This window comes from Halichoerus grypus, chromosome 5 (genome assembly GCF_964656455.1).
Source record: "Halichoerus grypus chromosome 5, mHalGry1.hap1.1, whole genome shotgun sequence".
Lineage (NCBI taxonomy): Eukaryota > Metazoa > Chordata > Mammalia > Carnivora > Phocidae > Halichoerus > Halichoerus grypus.
In genome coordinates this window covers 106,144,221-106,168,637 of record NC_135716.1, presented here as the reverse complement: position 1 = coordinate 106,168,637, position 24,417 = coordinate 106,144,221, and the positions used below count along the sequence as shown (strand labels likewise).

Genomic DNA, 24,417 nt, shown 5'->3' with positions numbered 1-24,417 from the left:
TAGCACAGAGCCTTTTTAAGTGAGTATATCTGACACTGTGGCTTATTAATAAATAATGTGAACACTAACCTTTAAATGTTAAAGTTTGCTAAGAAATATAAGGCATTTACATGAAATAAATACAATCTATAAGATGGCATAAAATTAAATGCTAAATTGGGAACAGGAGGTGTTGACTTGGAAAGTCTTCCAGAAAGAGGTAGGACTATAGTTAATTCCTGAAGGATGAGCAGGAGATGGTATTCTGGATACAGGAACCAAAAAGTGTAGGAAGAAGACTGTATATTCACAGGGCAGCTGACCAGCCTGACTTAGGAAGAGCATATGTGAACCGAAAGCAATGGGAGGTGCATCTGAATGGTTAAGAGGGAACATATTATTAAGGCCATGTCCTCTAATCAGAAGTAGAGAAATGCTCTAATTCCCCAAATATTTTATATCTATCTATCTATCTTTCAATTTCATCAAGTTAAGAACTCTGAACATTGGGTTAAATATTTTGCAGGGAGTCAAGTCTCTGACGTAGTCTCCTCCCTGCCTATGTGCAAACTTATTAGACATTCTTTCCAGGGCCGATGGAGAAAAGAGCTGGCTGGGACTGAGGGGAGTTAAATAATAAAACATGAAGATAGTCCCAAAATATATCAATTTGTGTTCAATTTTCCTTTTTTTGGAACTTAGATTTTTTTTTTTTTTTTTAATATTAAGCAGTGACAACTAATTGTAGCTTGGCATTGGCAGCGCAAAGATTGAAGATTATTTCTTGGTGGCGAGGTCCAGTCCTGCTCTTTGTCCTCGGCTTTTAGAAATGTTCCTGCTCATTAACTTCAGGAAGACTTCCAGAAGTAAAGGCACATTTTAAAGTGGCTGAAAAGAGTTTTTAAATCCAACTTCCCTGGCTTGACAGTGAGATGACCACACAGTCCGGTCACTGGGTCAAAAATCAATTACAAAAACAGAGGGAGCTTTTCAGGTCTTTTATTTTTGCATTAGCCTTAGTAAAAGACGGACTCCAAAACCACAACCAAGAAGAAAGACAACCATTTAAAATACAGGAAATACAGTACTGGCTTTTTCTCTCGGCAGGATGGGTCGGCTGCCTTCCAGCCTCGTTGTGGGTCCCCCGAAGTTGACGGTTCGCTCTGTCGCTTATGCCCAGACCCCCGCCGCCGCGGAAACCCACGCTCGGCAGTCCCCGAGCCAGGGCATTGCGGGGACGCCCTCCTCGTACCTTCGCGTGCTCGGCTTTCCTCCAGCCGACAGCTGCCCTTTCCCCACCCTAGCCAGGGCCCGCGAGCCCCACTCCCGCGTCTCCGGCAGGCCCCAGGCCAGGTGGGGGCGAGCCGGCCCCGCGCTGGCCCCGGCAGTTCCGCGTCTGCGCAGCGGGCGAGGGGCTGGAGCGGGGCCGGCCCGGGAGGTGCAGGATGCGCGGGAGCCAATGGGCACGCTCGGGGGAGCCGGGCTGGCAGCGGCGGCGGGCCGGGCGCGCACTGTCGGGATGGAGGGCGAGCGCCTGGCATCTCAGGCGCGCTCCTCCGGCCTCCCGGCTGGGGGCGCCACGGGGGAGAGCCCGGGGGTCGACGCCCCCCTCCTGGGCAGCAGCGGCTCCTCTGCCCTGCTGCAGGCCGAGGTGCTGGATCTGGACGAGGACGAGGACGACCTGGAGGTGTTCAGTAAGGTGAGGGCGGCGGCGGCGCGTCCCGAGAAAGTTCCAAGTCAACTCCAGGAGTTGGCACCGTGGCGCGGCGGCCGCCCCCAGTGCGCTCGCCCGGCCCCGGCGGAGGCTCCGAGCTGGAGGTGGGTGGGGTCTCCCCGGGCGCCCAACCCCGCCAGGCGGCTCGCCGCACCCCGGGCTGCGTCCCGGCCGGGCCGCGAACCGCAACCGCGCCCTCCTCTGCACTTTGACCCTCCATTCGGCACGACCGTGGCTTTGTGGAGTCGGCAAAGTTGTGATTTTTTTACCCCCTTTTTTCTCTTTCTCGGTTCTTGTCTGACGCGGACGCCTCCTCCGGACAGTTTTCGAACCCGGGAGGCGGTGGCCCGAGAGAGCCCCCGCCCTGGCCGCTTCTTTTCGGGCGCAGCCAGCCCAGAGCTCTGGGAGAGAGATCACCCTAGTCGAGAGAAATTATTCCTGATTTAGTGGTGCTGACTGTGGGTTTAAGACTGGGCTGACTGACACCGGAGGTGAGCCTCAAGCCCGTGAGACTAGGTGGCAAGGGAATCCCCTCTTGAGGAGCAAACGGGTCCTGTGTGTCCAACAGGAAGCTCCTCCGCTGCGGAGTTGAGGATTTTTCAGTGAGCTACTGCCTCCCAACCCACCGCCAGCCGCTTTCGTTTTTCCTTTCCCCGGGGAAAATCAGGACGAAAGGGCCCTCCTAACTTGCAGTAGAGTTGGAGAGAAATTGACTCAGGTTAGCGGTAGACTTGTGGTGCCTGTACAACTGCTGGTTGTAATTTCTTTTTGGAAAAGAAAAATACCTTTCTTGCAGGGCTGTTAAAATGTCAACCCAGTTTCTTAACGTTGCTGCTGTATTAATTAATAAGCCTGTGCAGTAGTTAGCTGTTACCTTGAGGTGTTAGGGAAAGCGACCTACCTAACCACTGCTATACTCTGGGAGAGCGAACTGAAGTTACAAACTGAACAAGCATACTCTGACCCCAAAGAGGAATATGAAAGCTCCTTTCTCCCTTTAGGATTAAATGGAATGGTAGGCACAATCGGATTCTAGATGTTCAGACAGAGTAACAGTTTTGTGCTCTTGAGAAAGTTATTTGACCTTTCAATGTGTTTAAATTGTAAAACAATGGAATTATTTTATGTTCGCTTGTAAAAAATTAACACTGCTGTTTTATATTCCACACATACTCTATGTTCAGATCGGGGACAATTGGCCTATCCCTCACATTGCCTTCTAAGATACTATTAGTCTTTGCATTAATTAGTGTAGGGCTCTGCATTGTGAAACTTCCAGCCTGGGGGAGGGAGAGTGTTGGTTGGGAGTGGCAGTTGTGTATCAACTAGGATTGTTTTAACCTAGTCCCGTGCTTTCTCTTTCCCCGGATTCTAAGTGTCCCAGTCCCCTCTTAAGAATCATTGTTTTAATTAGCCCCTGTTGTCAGAGGCAGATCTAAGATGAAGCTAATGAAATTGAAGCTTCAGATGTTTATGTGCTTAGGCCTCTGGAAATGTTGAGAGTTACTGGGAATTCTAGATGTTCTAGGTGGGAAGGGAATGACAGATTGCAACCAGAAGCATTTCTAAGTTAGCATTTCTGGTAAATTGCCTAAAGCTATCTCAGAAGAAAGGAATCTAGATCTCCAAGTCTCCGGAGAAGAGTTGTTGAGATCTCTTTTCTCATTCTAAATCGACATTTGTTTTTCTATCTAATTTTGTTTTGTTAAGTTTGGATTCTTTTTAAAAGGATGTAAGCTTCAGCTCCACACACCTGGATGCACACTACCTGTTAGTGCTTTATAACTACGTGTGTTGGACCCTTAGGAAAATGTTAAGAACCACTTTTACAGAGACTGGCCACGTAGATTAAGGTAAAGATGTAATGTTGGTTAGAGTCTGAAAATACTTGGAAAAAATTTAAGTCAGCTGCCTGCTTATAAGTTGAATTTTACAACCATTAACCACAGTTAGTTAGACAAGCAGATTTAAGAAAGTCCTCTCCATTTGGACTGCTCTCTCTACCACTCCCTTTTTAGCCAGCTCCTCTGTAGACCTCTCCCACTGACCAGTTTCCCCTGGGATACTTTCAACAATTACTTCTAAAGTATACTATTGCTACCCTTTAGTACTTTGAGATCCCCTACCTTAATATTCAGCTTACATTTGTCATTCCTTCTTCCCTTAGATTATTTGTGAATATATATCATAATCTCCTCCAGAAGCTTTTTAAAGAGTAGAATCTTTGGCTTATTATTAATTCTTTTCTTCCCACAATACCTTACAAGCGCATGGCAAATACATGTTAAATCTTTTTGTGTAAGATACTGTGCTGGGTATTTGGAAAAAAGAAAGACATGATTCAGTCTTGGAGTCCAGGTGGAAGATGTGACAGAGACTCTAAATGGCAATATAAATCAGGAGAGATGGGAAACAAAACAGTGTTTTTCGGAGTTTTCAGGTAATCCAGTGAGAGGAAAATGATACCAAATCTCAAGAGACCATAAGGAATGCAGAGGTTATTGACTTAAAAGAGTAAATATAGATGTTGGAAGGTAGGGGAACATGACCAACGATTCAAAAACAGAAAAAAGAAAAAGGATAAAAATTATAACGTTAGTGTAAGAATAGTGTTAGGACTGGGCAAAAATGACGCGTGGCTTGCAAAAAATTTAGAGAAAAGAGTCCGGTTTCTCTATATTAAAAAAAAAGAAAAAAAAGTTCTTTTTTGGAAATGTTAAAATAACTAGCCTTTATTTTTATTAAATACTGTAATGTGTAGAAGGAGGAGCAACTGAAACATAACTAAGGTAACTAGGTCACGGTAAAGCAGTGGGGTACTTATCTGGTACTCGGTAAATGATAGATATTGTTATTGGTCTTTTTAAAAGTTATTCAGGACCATAAAATAAGATCTGTATCATCTAAGATAAACAGGGGATCTACAGATATAATTATCCTCATCACTGCTAGTCATGTTTGAGGAGATGAGCATGGTGCACCAAAACTAAAAAAAAAAAAAAAAATTCTTTTTTTAATATAATGGGCAAAAAGAAGTTCTGGAAGGTATAGGCAGGCAAAATTTCAATCTCCAGCAAAGCTATCAAACCTATGGAACTATTTAGTATTTTGTTTATAAACACTTTGGAAAGAAAGAGGTGATCTGGTTTTATAACAGTGATAGAAAATAGTTCTGTGGTAAATCAGAAATATAACAATGAGCATGTTTATTTGAACAATGCTTTTGAAAGAATCACTCATTTGCAAAAAAGGTTACTTTCGAAAGAAGAATATAGTTGTTGAGACATCCAGCTCCTATATATTGGATCTCTGTCAATCCCGACATAGTGGAGGGACATAATTGTACTATTCAATAATTATATCAGATACTTAGTAGAAGATATTGGAAGTTTGGTTATTAATTTTTCATATTTGTTCCCTGAACTGTCTCTATTGAGTTCCTATTGTGTGCCTGTATCAGTCATGGCCCTGTTAAGAATCAGAATTCTCTCCGATGACTTAAATGAAGAATGTTTAGTGCAAGAACTACTTACAGGATTTGGGGCAGGGTTCAGGAACACACAAGGGACACTGAGGTACTTAGAAACTTGCAGAGGCAAAAAAGCCATTAGTACCCAGAGTTTAATGGGAAGAGAAATAGATATGGTGTTGCTGGAATGCAGTGAGAACTGGACCTGTAGCGAAGGGGCCACTTGCACAGGAGCTGTATATACAGAGAGATGTCTGTAGAAGTGTACCCCTGCCAGAAACGTGGTGCCAAAGCAAGGAAGAAATAGGATATTCCCTGAGCTCCTCTTCTGCTGCGCTTGGATCTCCTGCTTGTGACCTGCCCTGGGCAAGCGGCTCAGGTGATGTCATCCACCCCAAGAGTAGATGCTGGGAGCTGGGAGGTTGGGAGTGGAAATAAAGAATAACCAGCATAATACATAGTACCAAAGTGTGGCAAGTAGCTTTGGATAAAGATAACCACATCTCTATCTCCTATCCCATAGGCTCTTCTATACAGTGACCTGCCACCTTCCTAATTAGAGGTGGGATCTCTGCCGCCTCCTTGAATCTGGCTGGGATTGTGACTGCCTCACCAGTAAGGTCTGGTGGAAATGATACCGTGCAGCTTCCAGGGCTAGATGATAAAAGGCGGTGCAGGCTGTGCTTTGTCCAGTGGGACACTGTACTGTTCGGAGCTGATATGTAAGAAATGTCTGTATTGGAAATCCTGGCTCCACCGCTTGATAGCTTTGTTTCCTTGGGCAAATTACTTAACCTCTCAATGCCTCAGATTCTTCATCTGGAAAATGAGGGCAGATAATAAATATGAAAATGAAATGAGTTACTATATATAAAGAGCTTGTGAATAGTTCCTGGCCTTTAGTAAACACTCTTGACTGTTGATCAGCTCTACACAGCCATAGGATTCTGTTGTCCAAAAAGAAGTGCAACAATGGACATGTTCTGTATCTGCCTGTCTACAGTAGCAGCCACTCGCCACAGGTGGCTTGTGAGCACGTGAAATGCGGCTAGTACATTGGAGGAACTGACCTTTTAGTTGTATTTAATTAATTTACATTTAAATATAAGTAGCCGTCTGTGGCTAGTGGCTATCAGTTTGAGCAGTAGAAGACTAAACAAATCTTTATTTCATTACAGGCTTGACTTATGGTTACTCAAGAAGTATTCTTGAATGAATGAGTAGTTCCCTTGGTGATCCGCACTGAAATATATAAAATACACACATGCATCATACACAACATATGCACACACATATGTGCTTACATATATGTGCAGTGTGTGCGTGCATGGATTATGTATGTATTGTGTGTGTGTATAGTGTGCGAGCGTGAATGTATGTGAATATTTGTGTGTATATGCTCAGTTGTCCAACTCACTTAAAATCTAGAATGCAGGATTACAGCAGTCAGGTCATGTGTTCTCCTTTCCCGGTCTGTATCCTGATCCTGCCTCAGTGGGTGTTACCATTTTGATGGTTAAAAAAAGAGGAACCCATAAAACAGAGGAAAGTAGGACATTTACCCTACTGAAGTTCCATCATCTACCATCATTGCCCTGTTATATGTTAAGTATTCTCATATTCCTGCCAGAGGAGGAGGTGGAGTGAAGTAGAAAGAAGATTAAAAAATCCTCAAGATCTCCTTATGAGTGAGTATATATGGTCAACAATAGAATTTAAATATATAAGGAAATTTCAGAGTAAGTTTAGGGAGACCTTGTATGGACCATTCTATGTACAAACATTCCTAGTGGTTTTCAGTGACTGAAAGATCAATGTACACAAATGACGTGATACTGAATCTAAACAAGCACCATATTTTCAAGGTCATATGGAGTATTAATTGTACTGTACTCTGATTTGTCCATGCCACTTCCGAAATTTCATTCCATCCTCTGTATTTTATTTTATTTTTATTTTATTTTTTTATTTTTATTTTTTTAAAGATTTTATTTATTTATTTGACAGAGAGAGACACAGTGAGAGAGGGAACACAAGCAGGGGGAGTGGGAGAGGGAGAAGCAGGCTTCCCGCAGAGCAGGGAGCCCGATGCGGGGCTCGATCCCAGGACTTTGGGATCATGACCTGAGCTGAAGGCAGACGCTCAATGACTGAGCCACCCAGGCGCCCCTTTATTTTTTTTTTAAAGATGTGCTTATTTAGTTTAGAGAGAGAGAGCACATGCACATGAGCAGGAGGGGCAGAGGGAGAGGGGAGCGCAGAGCCCGATGCGGGGTCAATCCCACGACCCCCTAGACCATGACCTGAGCTGAAAACAAGAGTCAGATGCCCAGCTGACTGCGCCACCGAGTCGCCCCGCATTCTCTGTATTTTAAAGGGGAATCGATTATATCAGAAAATGTCAAAGGGATGTTATCTCATCTGCAGACGCCAGTGCCTTGTTATTGATTCTTTGGAATGCTGTGTTGAGGTTGAGCGTGAGATCTCTGGGCTCAGCAGAAAGAAGGCTTGGATCCGTCTACACTGTTTTCCACTAGCATGAGCAGTGGGGAGGGCTGCCCAGCAACAGTCTTGCCACACATTTGCCATTGTGAAGGAGAATAAACAAAGGGGTTTCACCAATGATATGTTTTGGCAACCATGGCCTATGAAGAAAGGCTGGGGAAGAACAAAAAGTAGTTTAGCTTGGAAAAGACTTGGGTTAATTCTTTATGAAGAGTTATTTTGATTTAGGTTGATTAGATGGTTGTAGTTTTGAAGGGTGAAACTAGAATTGCTAGGTCAAAAATATGGGGAGACAAGTTTTAGGTCAATTTGTGGAAGAATTTTCTAAGTGAAAGTTCCAAAATGAAAAGGATTGCTCAGCATGGTCATGAATTCTGTCACTAAAAATGTTCGAGCGCAAGCTGGATGACTAACTGTCCCAGAGGAGAGGAGGGTGTGGCAATTGGACTGTCCCTTTGCACTATTAAGAGGCTGTTACAAGTGGAATTTTAACTTACACTAAATCTAACTATAAGAGCAGTGGAAAGTCTTAATTAGATGGTCCTACTTGTCTCTTCAACTTAATTCCCAAATCAACTTATCTTCTACCATTCCCTAGTTTTTATACTTCTCTTCCCACATTGGTTATGGTTTCCATTTAATTGTCTGCTAATGATGTGACAACTTCTTAGATAGCCAGGATAAAATGCTTAGTGTTACTTTCTATTTATCCCTTTCATTCACTCTCCATGTGTCCAACATATCTAAGAAGTCCCCATCAGTTTTATCTTCTTGGTATCTCCAGAATCCATACCTTCTTCTGTTCCCACTGCTACCATCAGAGTTGTTATACAGTTACCATTAAAGAGATTGAGAACCATTAAAATAGTCTCTGAGAACCATTAAAATAGTCTCTAAAAGTCTCAGTCTCTTCTCTTCTGCCTCTAGTCTATTCCACGTGCTCACAAGCACACCGATGTTTCCAGAGCACACAGTTCTGATCGTATGGTCACATTTTGCCATTCAAGATGCTTGATCAGGCTGCTTGCGGCTCTCCCGCCTCACCACTCTGTCCTCTACAGCCTTACTCCGCTGAGTCCATGAATCTGTTGCATCACCTGGGAGCTCGTTAGCAATGCAGTCTCAGAACCCACTTTCCAGGCCAGATGAATCAATCTGTATGTTACCACGAGTCCGTATTGATTCGTTTGCACCTTAGAGTTTGAAAAGTACTGACTAGAAGCGCTGATCTAGGTTGGTTCACTTTGCCACTACATGAGCTTGCTTCTAATTTTTCTACCTCTGTGTAATTATTGTTGGGTTGACAAAGCAAATTCCTTTCTGTTTCCTATGGCCTAATGTAAAACTACCTCTTACCTAAGAGCTTCTTCATTCTTCAGCTAGAATTAATTTCTCCACTCTACGCTTCCCATAATGCTGTTTTGAATCTTGTAATACTTACTACATTACCTTATGAATAGGTATTTACTTCTCATCTGTAAAACTTTGATAGCTTGTTTATCTCCAATAGATTAAACTTCTTGATGGTAGAGGAGTAGGAACTTTAAATATTTATGGGATAAATATGTTAATGAATGATATGGCCTATGACTTTTTTCCTATGTATAGACCCAGTTATTACAGTAATTTGCTAGTGATCTGTTTTCAGTAAATTCAATTTGTATTGTGTTGGTCCTTCCTATCAGGATACCAAACCAAATAGAATTAAAACGAATTGGTCTTAATAAGTGGTGAATAAATGTTATTGCTGGATGACACAGAGCTATGTTGAATGTCAATCTGGACAAAATCTCCTTTTTGAATTGTATTAGAAGAAATAAACACAAAACAAAAAACAAAACAACAACAAAACAACAACTAAAACCCCCAACAACCCCAAGGGAATCACTTAAGAACCTTCTTTTACTAGGAAAAATAACTTTTAGAGCTAATAGCTCCTATCTCAATCAAAAAGCTTGGTTGCAAGCAATGGAAACTAATTACAGCAGGAAAGGAAAGAAGCACAATTAGGTACTCACAAAGTAGATGTGAAGGCTGGAGATGGCAGGTGCAGAAAGGGATAAGCACTAGCAGAAACTGTAGTCAATGTTATATTTGGAAAGGGGATTGGATGTTGTATAGCCAAAAGTAAAAATCCATGAGAACCTTTAGGAAAGGTTTTTATGCAGACAACAGTATTTATTTATTGATCCATGACATTGGAGAATATTATTAAAAATATTTTGGGAAAATGATGTCAAAGGGCACCAGATTTGAACATAATATACTCTAAAAAATACTTAATAAAGTTTACGTGCAATTTTATTTCTGCATCCTTGAGGTTCTGATAGGATGCTCTCATATAACTCTTAACTGATAACCTGCTACATTTTTACAAATGGCTAGTGTGATCAAAAAGAAACACAGATTCAATAGCTATGTGGTTGTAGTCTTCAAAGTTTATTTTATTCTTATATTTATTTGTATCCCACATTTTCCAAACAGGATATAAGACTAAAAGTTAAAGTAAATTTTCATAGTTACTCACTTTAGGAATGTATGTTAAAGTTTTCTCAATAAACAAGTGAAAAGTTATATGCTTGAAAGATTTTCTCAGTTTTAAATTGAATATTTTATTAATTCTGACACTGCATATACCAGTCATGCTGGATAACACAGTGTTGTTACCTGTAGTATTAATAAAAAAGGATAGAATCAGGAAATCAAATTTATTAGCAAATACTGACATAAAAAATCAGCAAAATGCACTTACGATAAAACAGAACAGAAGGTTAAACCAGTAGTTTTTAAAATTAAAACTGAAATAATTATATATATGCTTATGTATTTTTTTTATTTTAAAAATGCTTTGGTATGACATACTCTTTTTTATTGTTTTTAAGGTAACTTCACTGAGGTATAATTTATATACTATAAACTTCACCCAGAGGTGATTTTTTTTAAATTAAATTTACTGAGTTGCATAGCCATCCCTGTAAACCAGTTTTGGAACATTTTTATACCCCCCAAAAAATCCATCACGTCATTTACAATTAATCTCTGTTTTCACTCCCACCCGTGGACAACCACTAATCTACTATTTTCTGTCTCTGCAGATTTGCCTTTTCAGGAAATTTCATATAAATGGAATCAGACAATATGTGGTCTTTTGTGTATGGTTTCTTTCATTTAATTAGTATATTTTTAGGTTCATTTTTCTTGTAATTTTATTTTTTTAGTCATGGCTTTAATTTTTTGGTATAAGAAATAAAGTTTTTATTTTGAAATGAAAAACAGAGCTTAATCATTTTAAATGAAATGTTAGGAATAGAAGTTCTGTTTAATGTTGAAATGAAAGCCTTATTATGTGTGACCAAAAGCAAATGGCAAACTCTTTGTATAAGAATCTTCAAAATTAGGGGCGCCTGGGTGGCTCAGTCTGTTAAGCATCTGCCTTCAGCTCAGGTCATGATCCCAGGGTCCTGGGATCGAGCCCTGCATCAAGCTCCCTGCTCCGCGGGAAGCCTGCTTCTCCCTCTCCCACTCCCCCTGCTTGTGTTCCCTCTCTCACTGTGTCTCTCTCTGTCAAATAAATAAATAAAATCTTTTAAAAAAGAAAAGAATCTTCAAAATTAGAGATTTTGTTCTTTTGTACTAACTCTGAGAAAGTTAAGTGTGCGTGTTAATACACACATATATAAGTATATATTTATATGTTTAATTGAACATTGAATAATATTTTCATCAGCTTTCACTAATTATGCTGTAATATAAGCAACAAGATCTCAGTGACTTAACTACAATAAAGGCTTATTTCTTTTTCATGAATCTGTCAACTGTAACTGAGCTATGAGTCTGTCCCAAGTTTTGAGTCTGTTTCACATGTCTTCTTCATTTTGGGATCAAGACTGAAGGGGAGACCCCTAACTGGGACATGTCATTCCTCTGGCAAAGGGAGAAGAATAGGAGCACTGGTGGAAACGGGCAGTGGCTTCCAAATCTGCCCAGACACATGCCATTATCCAAACTAAGTCAATGATCAAATCCATTGTGGTGGGAGACTCTTTTCCTTCTATAAGGAGGCACTGAAAGTTACCTGGCAGTTGACCAGGAGATATAATGCTCTCATAGGAAGACAGAGGGCCACTGGGAACAATCATACCATCTCCCACAGTGGTCTTGTGGCAAAGCTAGAGGCAAATGGCATGTTGGACCTCTCTGAATAAGGAAAAACATTTTTTCCCCATGGGGTATTAAGTACAAAAAAGAAATTTTTTCACTAGGTAAGGAGCATAATTGAGACAAATAGAAAAACATCATGATTACTAATCTCCAATTGGCTAATGCTCATGATAGTCTGAGTAAGACCATACAGATCCTTAAAAACCTCTAGTGTACAACAAATGTCTCACTTTTGGATTTTTAGGTGCAACAGTCATTTATCAGGGAGGTCTCCCTTCCCTTTTTTCAAGACCTATAAGATGAAAATGTGAATACTTACAATTCTGACACAGTAAATGTTAAAATGAGTTTTTTGCTGTTTAGACCTTCACCAAAGCCTGTGTTCCCGCCATTTGCCACCTTTCTGGTCCCTCCAGCATTCTGAGTCCTTTCCTGTCATAGGCTTCATTGGCTCTCCAGACTGGAATCCTTTTCCCTCAGTGTTTTTCATGACTGCCTCCTTTTCAATATTACCTCCTGAAAGACACCTTCCCCGATAGCTCTATCAGGAGCGTTCCTCTTTCTCCCTTTCAGTGTTACCCCAGCAACCCACCCCACTTTTTTTTTGGAATTTATAACCTTGTTTATCAATACTTATTCAAATCTGGAATTTTCTTGTTTTTTCTCTATGTTTACTTGTTTATTATCTCAAGCCCTCCCGCTTAATTAAAGTGTGGGCTTCATACGAGCCCAGGAAGCCTGCCATCTCGGCTGCTGTTGCAGCCCCAGCCCAGTGCCTGACACATGGTTGACATTCAGTGAACATTTGTAAAATGAAGTAAAGCTTCTACACTGGGTGCTTTTTGTGTGTGCATATGGCTGGTGGTGATGGTAGTGGTGATTGAGTCTTGACTCTGCCAGTTGAGATAAGTGAGTTGGGGAGAATTATTATCACCCTATGCCACAAGCTTATCTGTAAGATGCAGATGATGATAATTGCACTTACTTCCCATCATGTTGTTGACAGGATTAAATGAAGTAATGTAAGTATATGGTGCTAAGGCACAGTCCCTGTCCCGTAGAGAATTTCAGTATTTGCTGTTATGGTACATAAGATTAATGTTTTCAAGTTGTAGATGCATCTGGTTTGCAATTTGTAATGAGATCTTCAGAGACTCACAAACATATATATGTTCCCGTATGTTTTTTAGTTACTGTCGAGAGTGCTACCAGAATTTTGGTATTGTCTCTTAAATGCTGTGTTACAGGCTTACTCATTCTATTGTTGTTTCCTTTATTGCAGGCTTTGCAAATATTGCATTTTTTTTTTACCAGTTGAAAGTCTGTGGTAACCGTGTGTCAGGCAAGTCTCTTGGCACCATTTTCCTAACAGTATTTGCTCACTTTGTGTCTCTGTGTCACATTTTGGAAATTCTTGCAATATTTCAAACTTTTTAACTATTATTATATTTATTCCTGACCTGTGATCAGTGATCTTTGATGTTATCATTGTAATTTGTTTTGGGGTTCCACGAACAGCACCCGTATGAGATGGGGAACTTAATACATAAATGTTGTGTGTGCTCTGGCTGTTCCACTCACTAGTCATTCCCCTGTCGCTCTCCTTTTCCTTGAGCCTCCCTATTTCCTGAGACACAACAATATTAAAATTAGGCCAATTAATAACGCTACAGTAGCCTCCAAGTGTTCAAGTGAAAGGAAGAGTTGCATGTCTCTCACTTTAAAGGAGAAGCTAGAAATGATTAAGCTTAACGAGGAAGCATGTCGGAAGTCAAGATATTCCAAAAGCTACGCCCCTTGCACCAAACAGCCAAGTTGTGAATGCAAAGGAAAAGTTCTTAAAGGAATTTAAAAGTGTTACTCCAGTGAACACATGAATGGTAAAAATGAAACAGTCTTATTATTGATATGGAGAAAATTTTAGTGGTCTGGATAGAAGATCAAACCAGCCACAATATTCCCTTAACCCAAAACCTAAGCCAGAGCCCTAACTCTTCAATTCTGTGAAGGCTGAGAGAGGTGAGGAAGCTGCAGGAGAAAAGTTTGAAGCTAGCAGAGGTTGGTTAGTGAGGTTTAAGGAAAGAAGCCATCTCCGTAATATAAAAGTGCAAGGTGAAGCAGCAAGTGCTGATGGAGAAGCTGCAGCAAGGTATCCAGAAGATCGAGCTCAGATCATTAATGAGGGTGGCTACACTCAACAACAGATTTTCAATGTAGAAGAAACAACTTTCTATTGGAAGAAGATGCCATCTACGGCTTTCATAGCTGGAAAGAAGTGAATGCCTGGCTTTAAAGCTTCAAAAGACAGGCTGACTCTGTTGTTAGGGACTAATACAGCTGGTGACTTTATAAGTTGAAGCCAGTGCTCATTTACCATTCTGAAAACCCTAGAGCCCTTAAGAATTACAAATCTACTCTGCCTGTGCTTCATAAATGGAACAACAAAGCCTGGATGACAGCACATCTGTTTACAACATGGTTTACTGAATATTTTAAGCCCACTGTTGAGACCTCCTTCTCAGAAAAAAAGTTCTTTTCAAAATATGCCTGCTCATTGACAATGCACCTGGTCACCCAGGAGCTCTGATGGAGCTGCACAATGAGATTAATGTTGTTCTCATGCCTGCTAACACAACATCCATTCTGCAGCCCATGGATCAAGGAGTGATTTCTACTCCTTAAGTCCTTAATTTAAGAAATACATTTCATAAGGCTATAGTTGCCACAGATAGTGATTCCTCCAATGGATCTGGGCAAAGTCCATTGAAAACCTTCTGGAAAGGACTTACCATTCTACATGATGTTAGGAACACTTGTATTCATGGGAAGAGGTCACAATATCAACATGAACAGGAGTCTGGAAGAAGTTGATTGCAGCCCTCATGGGTGACTTGGGGGGCTCAGGACTCCAGCGGAGGAAGGAACTGCAGATGGGGTGGAAACAGCGAGAGGACTAGAAGCAGCAGGGGAGCCTGAACATGCGTCTGGACGGCTGTGATCTCATGATTGAACTTTCACAGCTGAGGAGCTGCTTCTCACGGATGAGCAAAGACAGTGGTTTCCTGAGCTGGAATCTAATCCTGGTGAAGATGCTGTGAAGATGGTTGAAATGATAACAAGGAATTTAGAGTATTATATCAACTTAGTTGATAAAGCAGCAGCAGGGTTTGAGAGGACCGACTCCAATTTTGAAAGAAGTTCTACTGTGGGTAAAGTGTTATCAAACAGCATCACACGCTACAGAGAAATTGTTCATGAAAGGAAGAGTCAATGTTTGCAGCAAACTTCACTGCTGTCTTATTTTAAGAAATTGTCACAGCTTCCCCAGCCTTCAGCAGCCACCACCCTGACCAGTCAGCAACCATCAACATGGTGGCAAAACCCTCCACCAGCAAAAAGATTACAACTCACTGAAAGCTCTGATGATGGTTACCATTTTTTAGCAAAAAAGTGTTTTGTAATTAGGGTATGTACTGTACCTTTTCTAGACATAATGCTACTGCACACTTAATAGACTATAGTTTAGTGTAAACATGACTTTTCTATGCACTGGGAAACTAAAAAATTCATTTGACCCACTTTATTGCAATATTCTCTTTATTGTGGTTGTCTGGAACCAAAATCCCTCAATATCTCCACAGTGTGCCTGTGTGTGGATATAGCTCCCCAGTTGAATGATTCATGATATGTAGTATTTGTCATGTTATTTGAAAGGACTAGAGGATAAGAATATTCTTGGTACAGCTGTTTTAACAGTCTACTAGTTTTCTTGATATAAGTATATATTAAGTCTCTTAGGAATGCTTTTAAGGTTGTTGGTGTGGCTGGATATCAAGGCAACTCAGCCTTTTGCCTGGAAAACATTTACAAAGATGAAACTTTGGTTTAGGGGCGTAGTTATAATTTACTGTATGCCGGATTCCATTGTAGTCATGCCTAGTAAGTGTACAGTCAGTTGGCTGTGCTCCTTAGGAACTGCTTTTTTTTTTTTTTTTTTTTTTTTTAATTTTATTACATTCCTAAGTTGGGTCTGCAGTGTTGTCTGCCCATAGAACATATTTTCAACTTCTTCAGGAGTTCTGGTTAGAGTAATTCTTTTTCCTGGCTTGCTCCGTTTCTACTTAGTCATCACTGAATCTATAATAGGTAGTTGGCTGATGCTGTATTTAATATGTGTATCCAGTACCCCAAACTTATTTTGAGGCAAGTTGAATAGACCTTTGTCATTTGTAGGTTTAACATTAACGGTTTTAAATATCTCTGGCATGTAGTAACATGACATATTGGTGAGGCCTACATAGAACTGTACCAGTGGTTTAGAGGACACACTTCGTGTGGGAGCCTTGCCTGTCTTTCAGCCTTAACATTTTACTTGTTATTTAATTGTCCTAGCTTACATATGCAGTGATCTTTACTAAGGTGAATAAGAACATTAATGTGTGTGTGTGTGTGTGTGTGTGTGTGTGTGTGTGTGTGTCTGAGTATAAAAAAAGAAGCCCTTAAAAGAATACAAATGCTAAAAATCTGGAAGTTACTTACCTTTGCCTACCTACGAATTGTCAACAGGACTTTATTTTTATTTCTAAGTTTTATGAGAAAACTTTAAAAGAAAATTACTGGACAGTTTTCAGTAATCAAGAATGTATCTTTATCCTATTTGAATACACCTTTTATAACTTTTTTTAAAGATTTTATTTATTTATTTGAGAGAGGGCAAAGGAGCAAGCACAAGTGAGGGGGAGGGGCAAAGGGAGAGGGAGAAGCAGACTCCCCCCTGAGCAGGGAGCCAGACACAGGGCTCAATCCCGGCACCCTGGGATCATGACCCAAGCTGAAGGCAGATGCTTAACAGACTGAGCCACCCAGGTGACCCCTTTTATAAGTTTTTAAATGATTTTTCATTATAGAGTATTTTCATGCATACAAAAAAATATACACATCTTCCTTCACTTATGATGGGGTTACATCCTGGCATACCCATCGTAAATTGAAAATATTGTGAGTTGAAATGCATTTAGTACACCTAACCTACCAAACATCATAACTAGCCTAGCCTACCTTAAACATGCTCAGAATATTTACATTAGCCTACAGTTGGGCAAAATCATCTAACAAAAGCCTATTTTATAATAAAGTGGTGAATATCTCATTCACCTGAGATACTGAATTTGTTGAATACTGTCCTGAAAGTGAAAAACAGATTGATTGCATGTGTACAGCATGGTGGTAAGTGTATTGGCTGTCACCCTCATGATCACATGGCTAACTGGAACACTGCTGTCCAGCTTTATGGAAGAGTATTGTGCTGTGTGTATATCGCTAGCCCAAGAAAAGATCAAAATTCAAAATCAAAGTATGGTTTCTACTGAATGTGTGTCACTTTCTCACTAGTGTAAAGTCAAAAATGATAAGTATTGCTATCTGGTTAAAAAAAAAGTGGTGGGGGTGTAGAAATAGAACATACTCAACAGGGTTGTGGTAAGGTTTACCTAAAATAATTCATACAGAGCCTTCAAGCAGATGATGTGTACATCACATTTATTCCTCTCTTTTTTATCCTCTCCTTAATCCTCTGTGATCCAAGGTGAGATATGACCTCTCTGCCTGACTACAGAGACTTTTTCTTTTAATATACTACATTTTGGGGGAGGTAGACAGAGGGGAATGTTCTGTCAAATAGAATGATGTGAAAAATTACTATGGTTAGTATATAGCTTTAGAGTGCACAAAACCTGAGGAAGTCCAAGTACATTCAAGGCAACAGTGTTAGAAAATAGAAATACTAGAAGCAGAAAAATGGATAAATAAATTATCATATGTGCATACAAGGGGATATATCCTACATAGCCCTGGAAATTATGTCAAACAAGATTAGAGTGTTGTATGCCCCTTTATAGAACATGACACAGGCTGGCTTTTCCCCCAATCACATTTTCAACAGTGTTCCACAGAAGGCCTTTCTGATTTTTTATTATTATTATAAGCAGGCAGATTGGAAGGAGCTGTAAACCAAAACACAGCTGGTAAGTCTAAATTTAGGCCCATCAGGATGAGTGTCCCTCATAACACAGTTTCTCAAACTCCTTCCACTTTAAGTTGCTTTTTTACCAGATGTCTCTTGGTGTGCGAGTTTCTTGCGCATCAGCAAATTTTATTTGCATGGCCTTTTCATGCCACTATTCTGATTTATCACACTTCTCACATTGATTTTTTTTTCCCTCTACTTGTAAAAAGAAAATAGCTGTTTGTGCACAGATGGTAGATACGATTTAGTATTATAAGAGTAATTCATGTTATATTTATGAGATGTTTCCAAGTAGCCTTTTAGTGGGAGATATTCAGGAAGGACACCTCTTAGAAAGGTCATCTCTCACCTTTTAACCTGTTTCTTTGGGTGTTTATCTCCTGAGTACTCAAATATTGACAGGCTGTTGTTTGTTTTAAATTTCAGCGATGTATTTTATTTATTTCAGTAGTAGAACCTTGGAACCATCTAAGAGCATTAAAGGAGGGAGGCAAAAACATTTCTCAGAAATTACTGGAGTTGACTGTTAACCTGTAAGAAAATGAAGGCATGGAGCAGGGATGAAATGCAGTAATCATAATTCCTTCCTACGTTTCCACCCTTGCTTCCTTCCTTAAATTTTTATTGTGTACAACTCTATGTGTAGAAATGCTGTCAGTTTGCCAGGGCTGCCGTAACAGAGTACCATAGACTAGGTGTCTGTGTCTGAAATGTCTGAAACAAGAGACATTTATTTACCTTTTTCCCAGTTCTGGAAGCTAGAAGTCCTGAAGTGAAGGTGTCAGTGGGGTTGGTTCCTTCTGAGAGCAGTGAGGAGGGAATCTGTTCCAGGCCTCTCAACCTGGCTTGGCTTGTAGATGGCTCTCTTCTCCTTATCTTTCTTCTTTTTTTTTTTTAAATTTTATTTTATTATGTTACATTAATCACCGTACATTACATCATTAGTTTTTGTTGTAGTGTTCCATCATGATTCATTGTTCGTGTATAACACCCAGTGCTCCATTCAATACGTGCTCTCTTTAATACCCATCACCAGGCTAACTCATCCCCCTAACCCGCCTCCCCTCTAGAACCCTCAGTTTGTTTCTCCTTATGTTTCTTAACATTGTCTTCCCTCTATACATGTCTCTGTGTCCAAATTTGTACTTTTTAGAAAGACACCTGTCATATTGTGTAAGGACCCAAACCAATGGCCACATTTTGACTTAATAACCTCTGTAAGACCCTGTCTCTAAATAAAGTCACATTCTGAGGTATTAGGTCTCTTCATCATATGAATTTTGGAAGGACATAATTTAACCCATAACATATGCTTAAAATAAACCAAATGTAACAACAAGGAAAACTTACACTTAATTTGTAAGTGATTGTATCAATAAATTTCAGTATCATGCTAACACAATTCTAATGTCCATTAATTTCAGTAAAGTCATTTAAGTTGTTTCTCTCTTGATGGATGTGTTGGTTTGGAATAAGGGTAGAAGACAGTGACTTCTTGCAATAATTTGGCTTCGCTATTATACATGTTCACGTCTGGGCTTGAAACCATCCCAGGATTTTTGGTGTGTGTGTGCCTGTGTGTCTTCACTATCCTAGGTGTAAGAAAGGTATTCAGTGTTATTTAAGAAGTCGAGATTTACCACACAGATCATTTCCCTTCTGCTTTAATCTCTTGAAGAAAGAAAATGAAATGGTGTACTTTCATTGTCTAAAAGATCAGAGGATAATGGACATCTATCCAAATGCTAAGAATGAATGAATGTATAAATAAAGTTCAGGGGTGGGGGCGGGGAGAGAGAAAAGAGAGATAACTAACAGGAGGAAGAAGCACATGTTATTGTGGAGGTGAGACCTTTGTTTGGAAAGAACAAATTTTAATGATCCATTTCTCCTGAAAAGCATCCACCACAAAAGGTTAAATGGAGGGCTTTTTTGTTAATTGCTTCTTTGGATCTTCTCAAACACTTATTTTCTTCTCTTATTCATGTCCAAATGTAAATCTTTTAAGCATTGTCATTATATTTTCTTTCCCTTTTTTTGAAGTGAATATAACTCTTTGGATAGTCAGTTTTATTGAGGTTTTAAGAATGTTTTTGAGTGATTCATAGTAATTTAAATCCTTCTACTGAATTCTTGGATGTTGCTAAATTTCAGCTTGTAATTTTCTTCCTTTGCTTGATATTGAAGCATATTTTTGACACCACACTATGCTCATTGGAATTGTGAGCCTTTGTAAATTCATGCAGATCTTTCCCGCTCTACAAAAGGATGCATTTTAAGCAGAAGAAATAGAATGCTAAATTATGTAGTAGGTATAAGGAGTGGGTTGTGGTGAGTTAAGAGGGTGACTACAAAGAATACCAAAGCACATGGTTGTGTGCAGTGTCAGGGAAATTTAAAGTACGTTTGCCTATCAAATTAAAATTTGTCAGCTTAAAAAGCTACTACAGGAACCCCCCCCCCGCCCCCGCCCCGCCGCCCCGATCTGAAAGTAGAGCATTCCAGTGAAACCTTTCATAAGCTGAAATGGCATAAAGTGAAGGAGCAGTTACCATTAATCTATATGGAACATTTTTTTGAATATTCCCAGACCCAAAACACAGCCTCTCTTAGGCTTTTCTGACACCTTAGGACACATTTTGCTAATGGATGCACAAAATAAATGGGGATAAAGCACAGATGTTCACAGACACAGTTCAAGCTGTGGAGTTTGATGCCAGGATGCTGAGTGTAGTTCCTGGGGAAGGAGCTTGGTATCGCCCCTCTTACTGCTTGGGGTGCACTCAGCCTCTCTAAGGGCTTGCTGCAGAGCAGTTGCTGAACACTGTTTTTGCTTTTCATCTTTTTCCATAAGAGTGAAAATCTTTGGATTGCAAAAACAGATACTTACGTAGTGAAGTGGCTATACTATATACAATATATACTATACGGAGAGATATTTTTGTATATGCTGACTGCATATTCACTTGGAACCTCTAAATTATGTTTTTAATGGCTCCTTAGTATTCCATTGTGTTAGCATTCCATAATTTATCTCGATAATCCAATTTCCATGTGATTCCAAACATTTTAAAATTTCCTATTTAATTATGCAACTTTGATGAGTTAAGAAAAAAAATCAAATGTAATCCAAGGTCCTTTGCCCAAATGGCCCTAGACAATTGTTTTAACTTATTACAGTAGTTCTTACTGCCTTGGAACATATTATACACAGTGTTGACACTAACAATTTTAATATTTTCCTCAATATATGTTTATTTTAGAATATGTGGAAATGCAGAAACTCATAGAAAAATATTAAACTCAACAGCAATCCCAACACCTGGAATAACTTCAGTTAACTTTTTTGGTATAGCTTATAAGTTTGTGTCCCCTGTCTCTCTCTCACACTTTTTCTCTCCTACCCTGTCTGTCTTACATACACATAAACACACATACACACATAAGAATCTAATTGTACACAAATTTTATATCCTGTTATTTTCTTTTAATAACATACTATGACCCTGTTTCTAACATACTGTATTCTAAGCTACTTCTAGAATATTACTTTTAATATTACTTCTAGAATATCACATGGATAGACTTTATTGTAACCTATCAATAGGGATATGCCATAATTTATTTTGCTAAACTTTCATTGCAAGACATTTATTGTCTCTGTTTTTGTGTCTCATTAATAACAGCTGTTACCTGTCTTCTATTCCTTGGTCTAAATCATGCCTAAATGTTTTTCCTTTCACAAATCATTTTGTAATCACAATAACCTGAATCTTCTTAATTTAAACAGCGATTGTTGTTCTTATCTCTTCAACTGGTGTGTCCTACCATAATATCTCTTGCATTATTGCATTGAGGGGTTACCAAATGCTATATTATAGTTCACATAACTAACTTTTTGTGTGGGATGAACCTTGAGAATAGTGCTCTGGGTATTACTGATGCTTCACAAGGATTTAAGTTGATTTGTTTTGAGGGGAAAAATAAGTCAGTATTATGATTTCAATCTTTTTTTTCATTCCTAGTACTACAAAAGCATTCCTTTTCTTAAAATATCAGGGTTTTGCTACATTTTTCTATATTAATACATTTAGAAGTTGTCCTGTCTTAGTCTTTGAGGTGGGAAAGATTTTGCAGATTTTCAACTCCGGATCCTCAGTTTAACCTTGAAAGGCTGAATTAATTGTTCAAAGTTACCTGCTTAGTTAGTGGCAGAGAAAGGACTGGAACCCAGTTTTGGGCCTCCTTTGTAATGATTTTTTTTTTTTTCATTTAGGACTGGCTAAACTCTGTTGCTAAGTTATGATGGACTTTGTTGCCGAATTCATCTTTAAGTGTGTTGGTTAAATTTAATCTGTTCATAACAACAGACAAAATTTTGATTCTGACATCTGTATTCTTAATTTTGGAGGAAAAAAGTGGTATCTAAAAGAGAAAGCAGAGAGGTGGAAACAAGTCATTATTACTACTGAAGAAATAATTCAAATGTTATATTGGTACTGTTAGTTTTATCTTTGCATATGAATAAAACATTACTTGTAGAATTTACTGCATATTATCCTTTTGTTTCATTTAAAAATTTTTATTAAAAAAATAACATGCAGCCCTTTCTTTAGAAACAAACTATTGAAAATGCCTGAGGAGACAGTATGTCCAAGGAAGTAGCCAGTGGGATTGGGGCTGAGGAGGGAACCTGTGTGGTTGTGAATGAGAATAAGACTGCCTTGGCTCATGGGGTCAGGGCTGAGGAGACAGTTGGCCTGGTTGGGAGATTGGTTACATGTAAGGGGATTGAGCATATTAATAAATATCTTCAGGATACTGGGAGCCAGGCTTCTCTCTGCTGGAGAAAAGAGTTACAAATATGGAAAGAGGTAAGGCCGGAACAGTCAAATGGTGTCAAATTGTAATTGGAGGTATCAGTGTGAACTCATGGTATTTAATATCTATCTGTATATATCTGGATCCAGATGTGTATGTGCATGTGTATGTGTGTGTGTATTATACTTATATTTCCTATCATTCACATCTTGGTTTCCAAATTCCAGTTTCCTCTAGAAGGAACCAGAGCTCCTTGGAGACATGTCTGATTCCGTAGTGGGGTCAGGGAAAATATGATAAACCTGAAACATCTTATTCTGCCAAGTTATGTTGTGTAAAGTGCTCAAGGAATAATGAAGACAAATCAAAAACACACAGGTGCCGCTAGGGGGTCCCACGCGTCAGGTCTTGAACACTTAACAATTATAACCTGTTGAATAACATAGGAATCTGTGAGTCTATACTTGTATAATTAATTGACTAAGTAAATAAATACTCTTTTTTCTCCTTAGTAGGAAACCTACTGATAATGTCAAAATTGAAAAAAAAAAAAAAAAGAAGCAATACATATGTTATTTTGAAATAAGGAATGTAACAAGGAACAAAAACAGCTAATAGAGTTCTGCATTTGTTTCTGAGGAGCGTGAACTGAGAACAGCAATTCTGGAGCAGAGGAAGCTGCTTTTAAATTTTAATTTGTTTTGTTTTATTTTAAACTTTGTAGAATTATTTGACTTTTAAAAACTATAAATATACTTTTTATTTTGAAGTAATTTCAAACTGGGAGAAAAGTTGCAAGAATACCACAAAGAACCTAGATTTCCCAATGACTGCGATTTCACAATTTTTCCTTTCTCTCTCTCTCTCTGTGTTAGTTGAGTAAATTGGAGACATGATGTTTTATTAATCCTGAATAGGTCTGCATGTATTTTATGAAAACAGGGACACTCTCCTACCAAATTACAGTATACATATCCAAATCAGGAAACTAATATTGACACAATACTACATTCTAATCCACAGACCCTTTTAGATTTCTCTAGTTGTCCCAATAACATAGTTTAGAGAGAAAAAACAAAGGTTCTCCTCCTTTGGTATGGAATCCAATTCAAGATCACATGTTGTATTTAGCTATTATGTCTCTTTGGTCTTCTTCAGTCTGAAACAGTTGCTCATCTTCCTTTTTTCCATCATAGGAATTGCATTTTTGAAGCTATTTTACAGGCAATGTCTCTTCCCCTCAAACATATACAGTACCTGTATTTTTCTTCTGATCAGTATAATTATAACACCATTTTTAGTTAAATTCAGGATTAAGAACAATTTATTTTTATTCACAGTCAAGCCATATAGTGAATTAGGATTACATTTTCATTCTTGTACATCTTTTGCTTTCTTGAGAGTTTATCATTCATTTATTCCTTCATTCATTCTTTTCCTCTACTTCTTTATCCCTCGCTCTTGCTTTCCCTGCACCCATCTCGATTCCTCTACAAAATCTAGCATGGCTGCATAATAGTCCATTGTATGTATATACCACATCTTCTTTATCCATTCATCTGTCGATGGACATCTTGGCTCTTTCCACAGTTTGGCTATTGTGGACATTGCAGCCATCAAAAGGAATGAGATCTTGCCATTTGCAACGACGTGGATGGAACTGGAGGGTAATATGCTGAGCGAAATAAGTCAATCAGAGAAAGACATGTATCATATGATCTCACTGATATGAGGAATTCTTAA

General features: G+C 39.2%; 1 protein-coding gene across 1 annotated transcript in view; it reads left to right on the top strand.

The window, feature by feature from the left end:
- Positions 1-1,451: 1,451 nt before the first annotated feature.
- Positions 1,452-24,417, top strand: part of SNX7 (sorting nexin 7) — a 97,439-nt gene continuing 74,473 nt past the window's right edge. Inside the window, exon 1 of the mRNA XM_036124381.2 lies at positions 1,452-1,678. Coding sequence (XP_035980274.1) covers positions 1,499-1,678 — 180 coding nt within the window. The 5' untranslated portion in view covers positions 1,452-1,498. The remainder of the gene's footprint in view (positions 1,679-24,417) is intronic.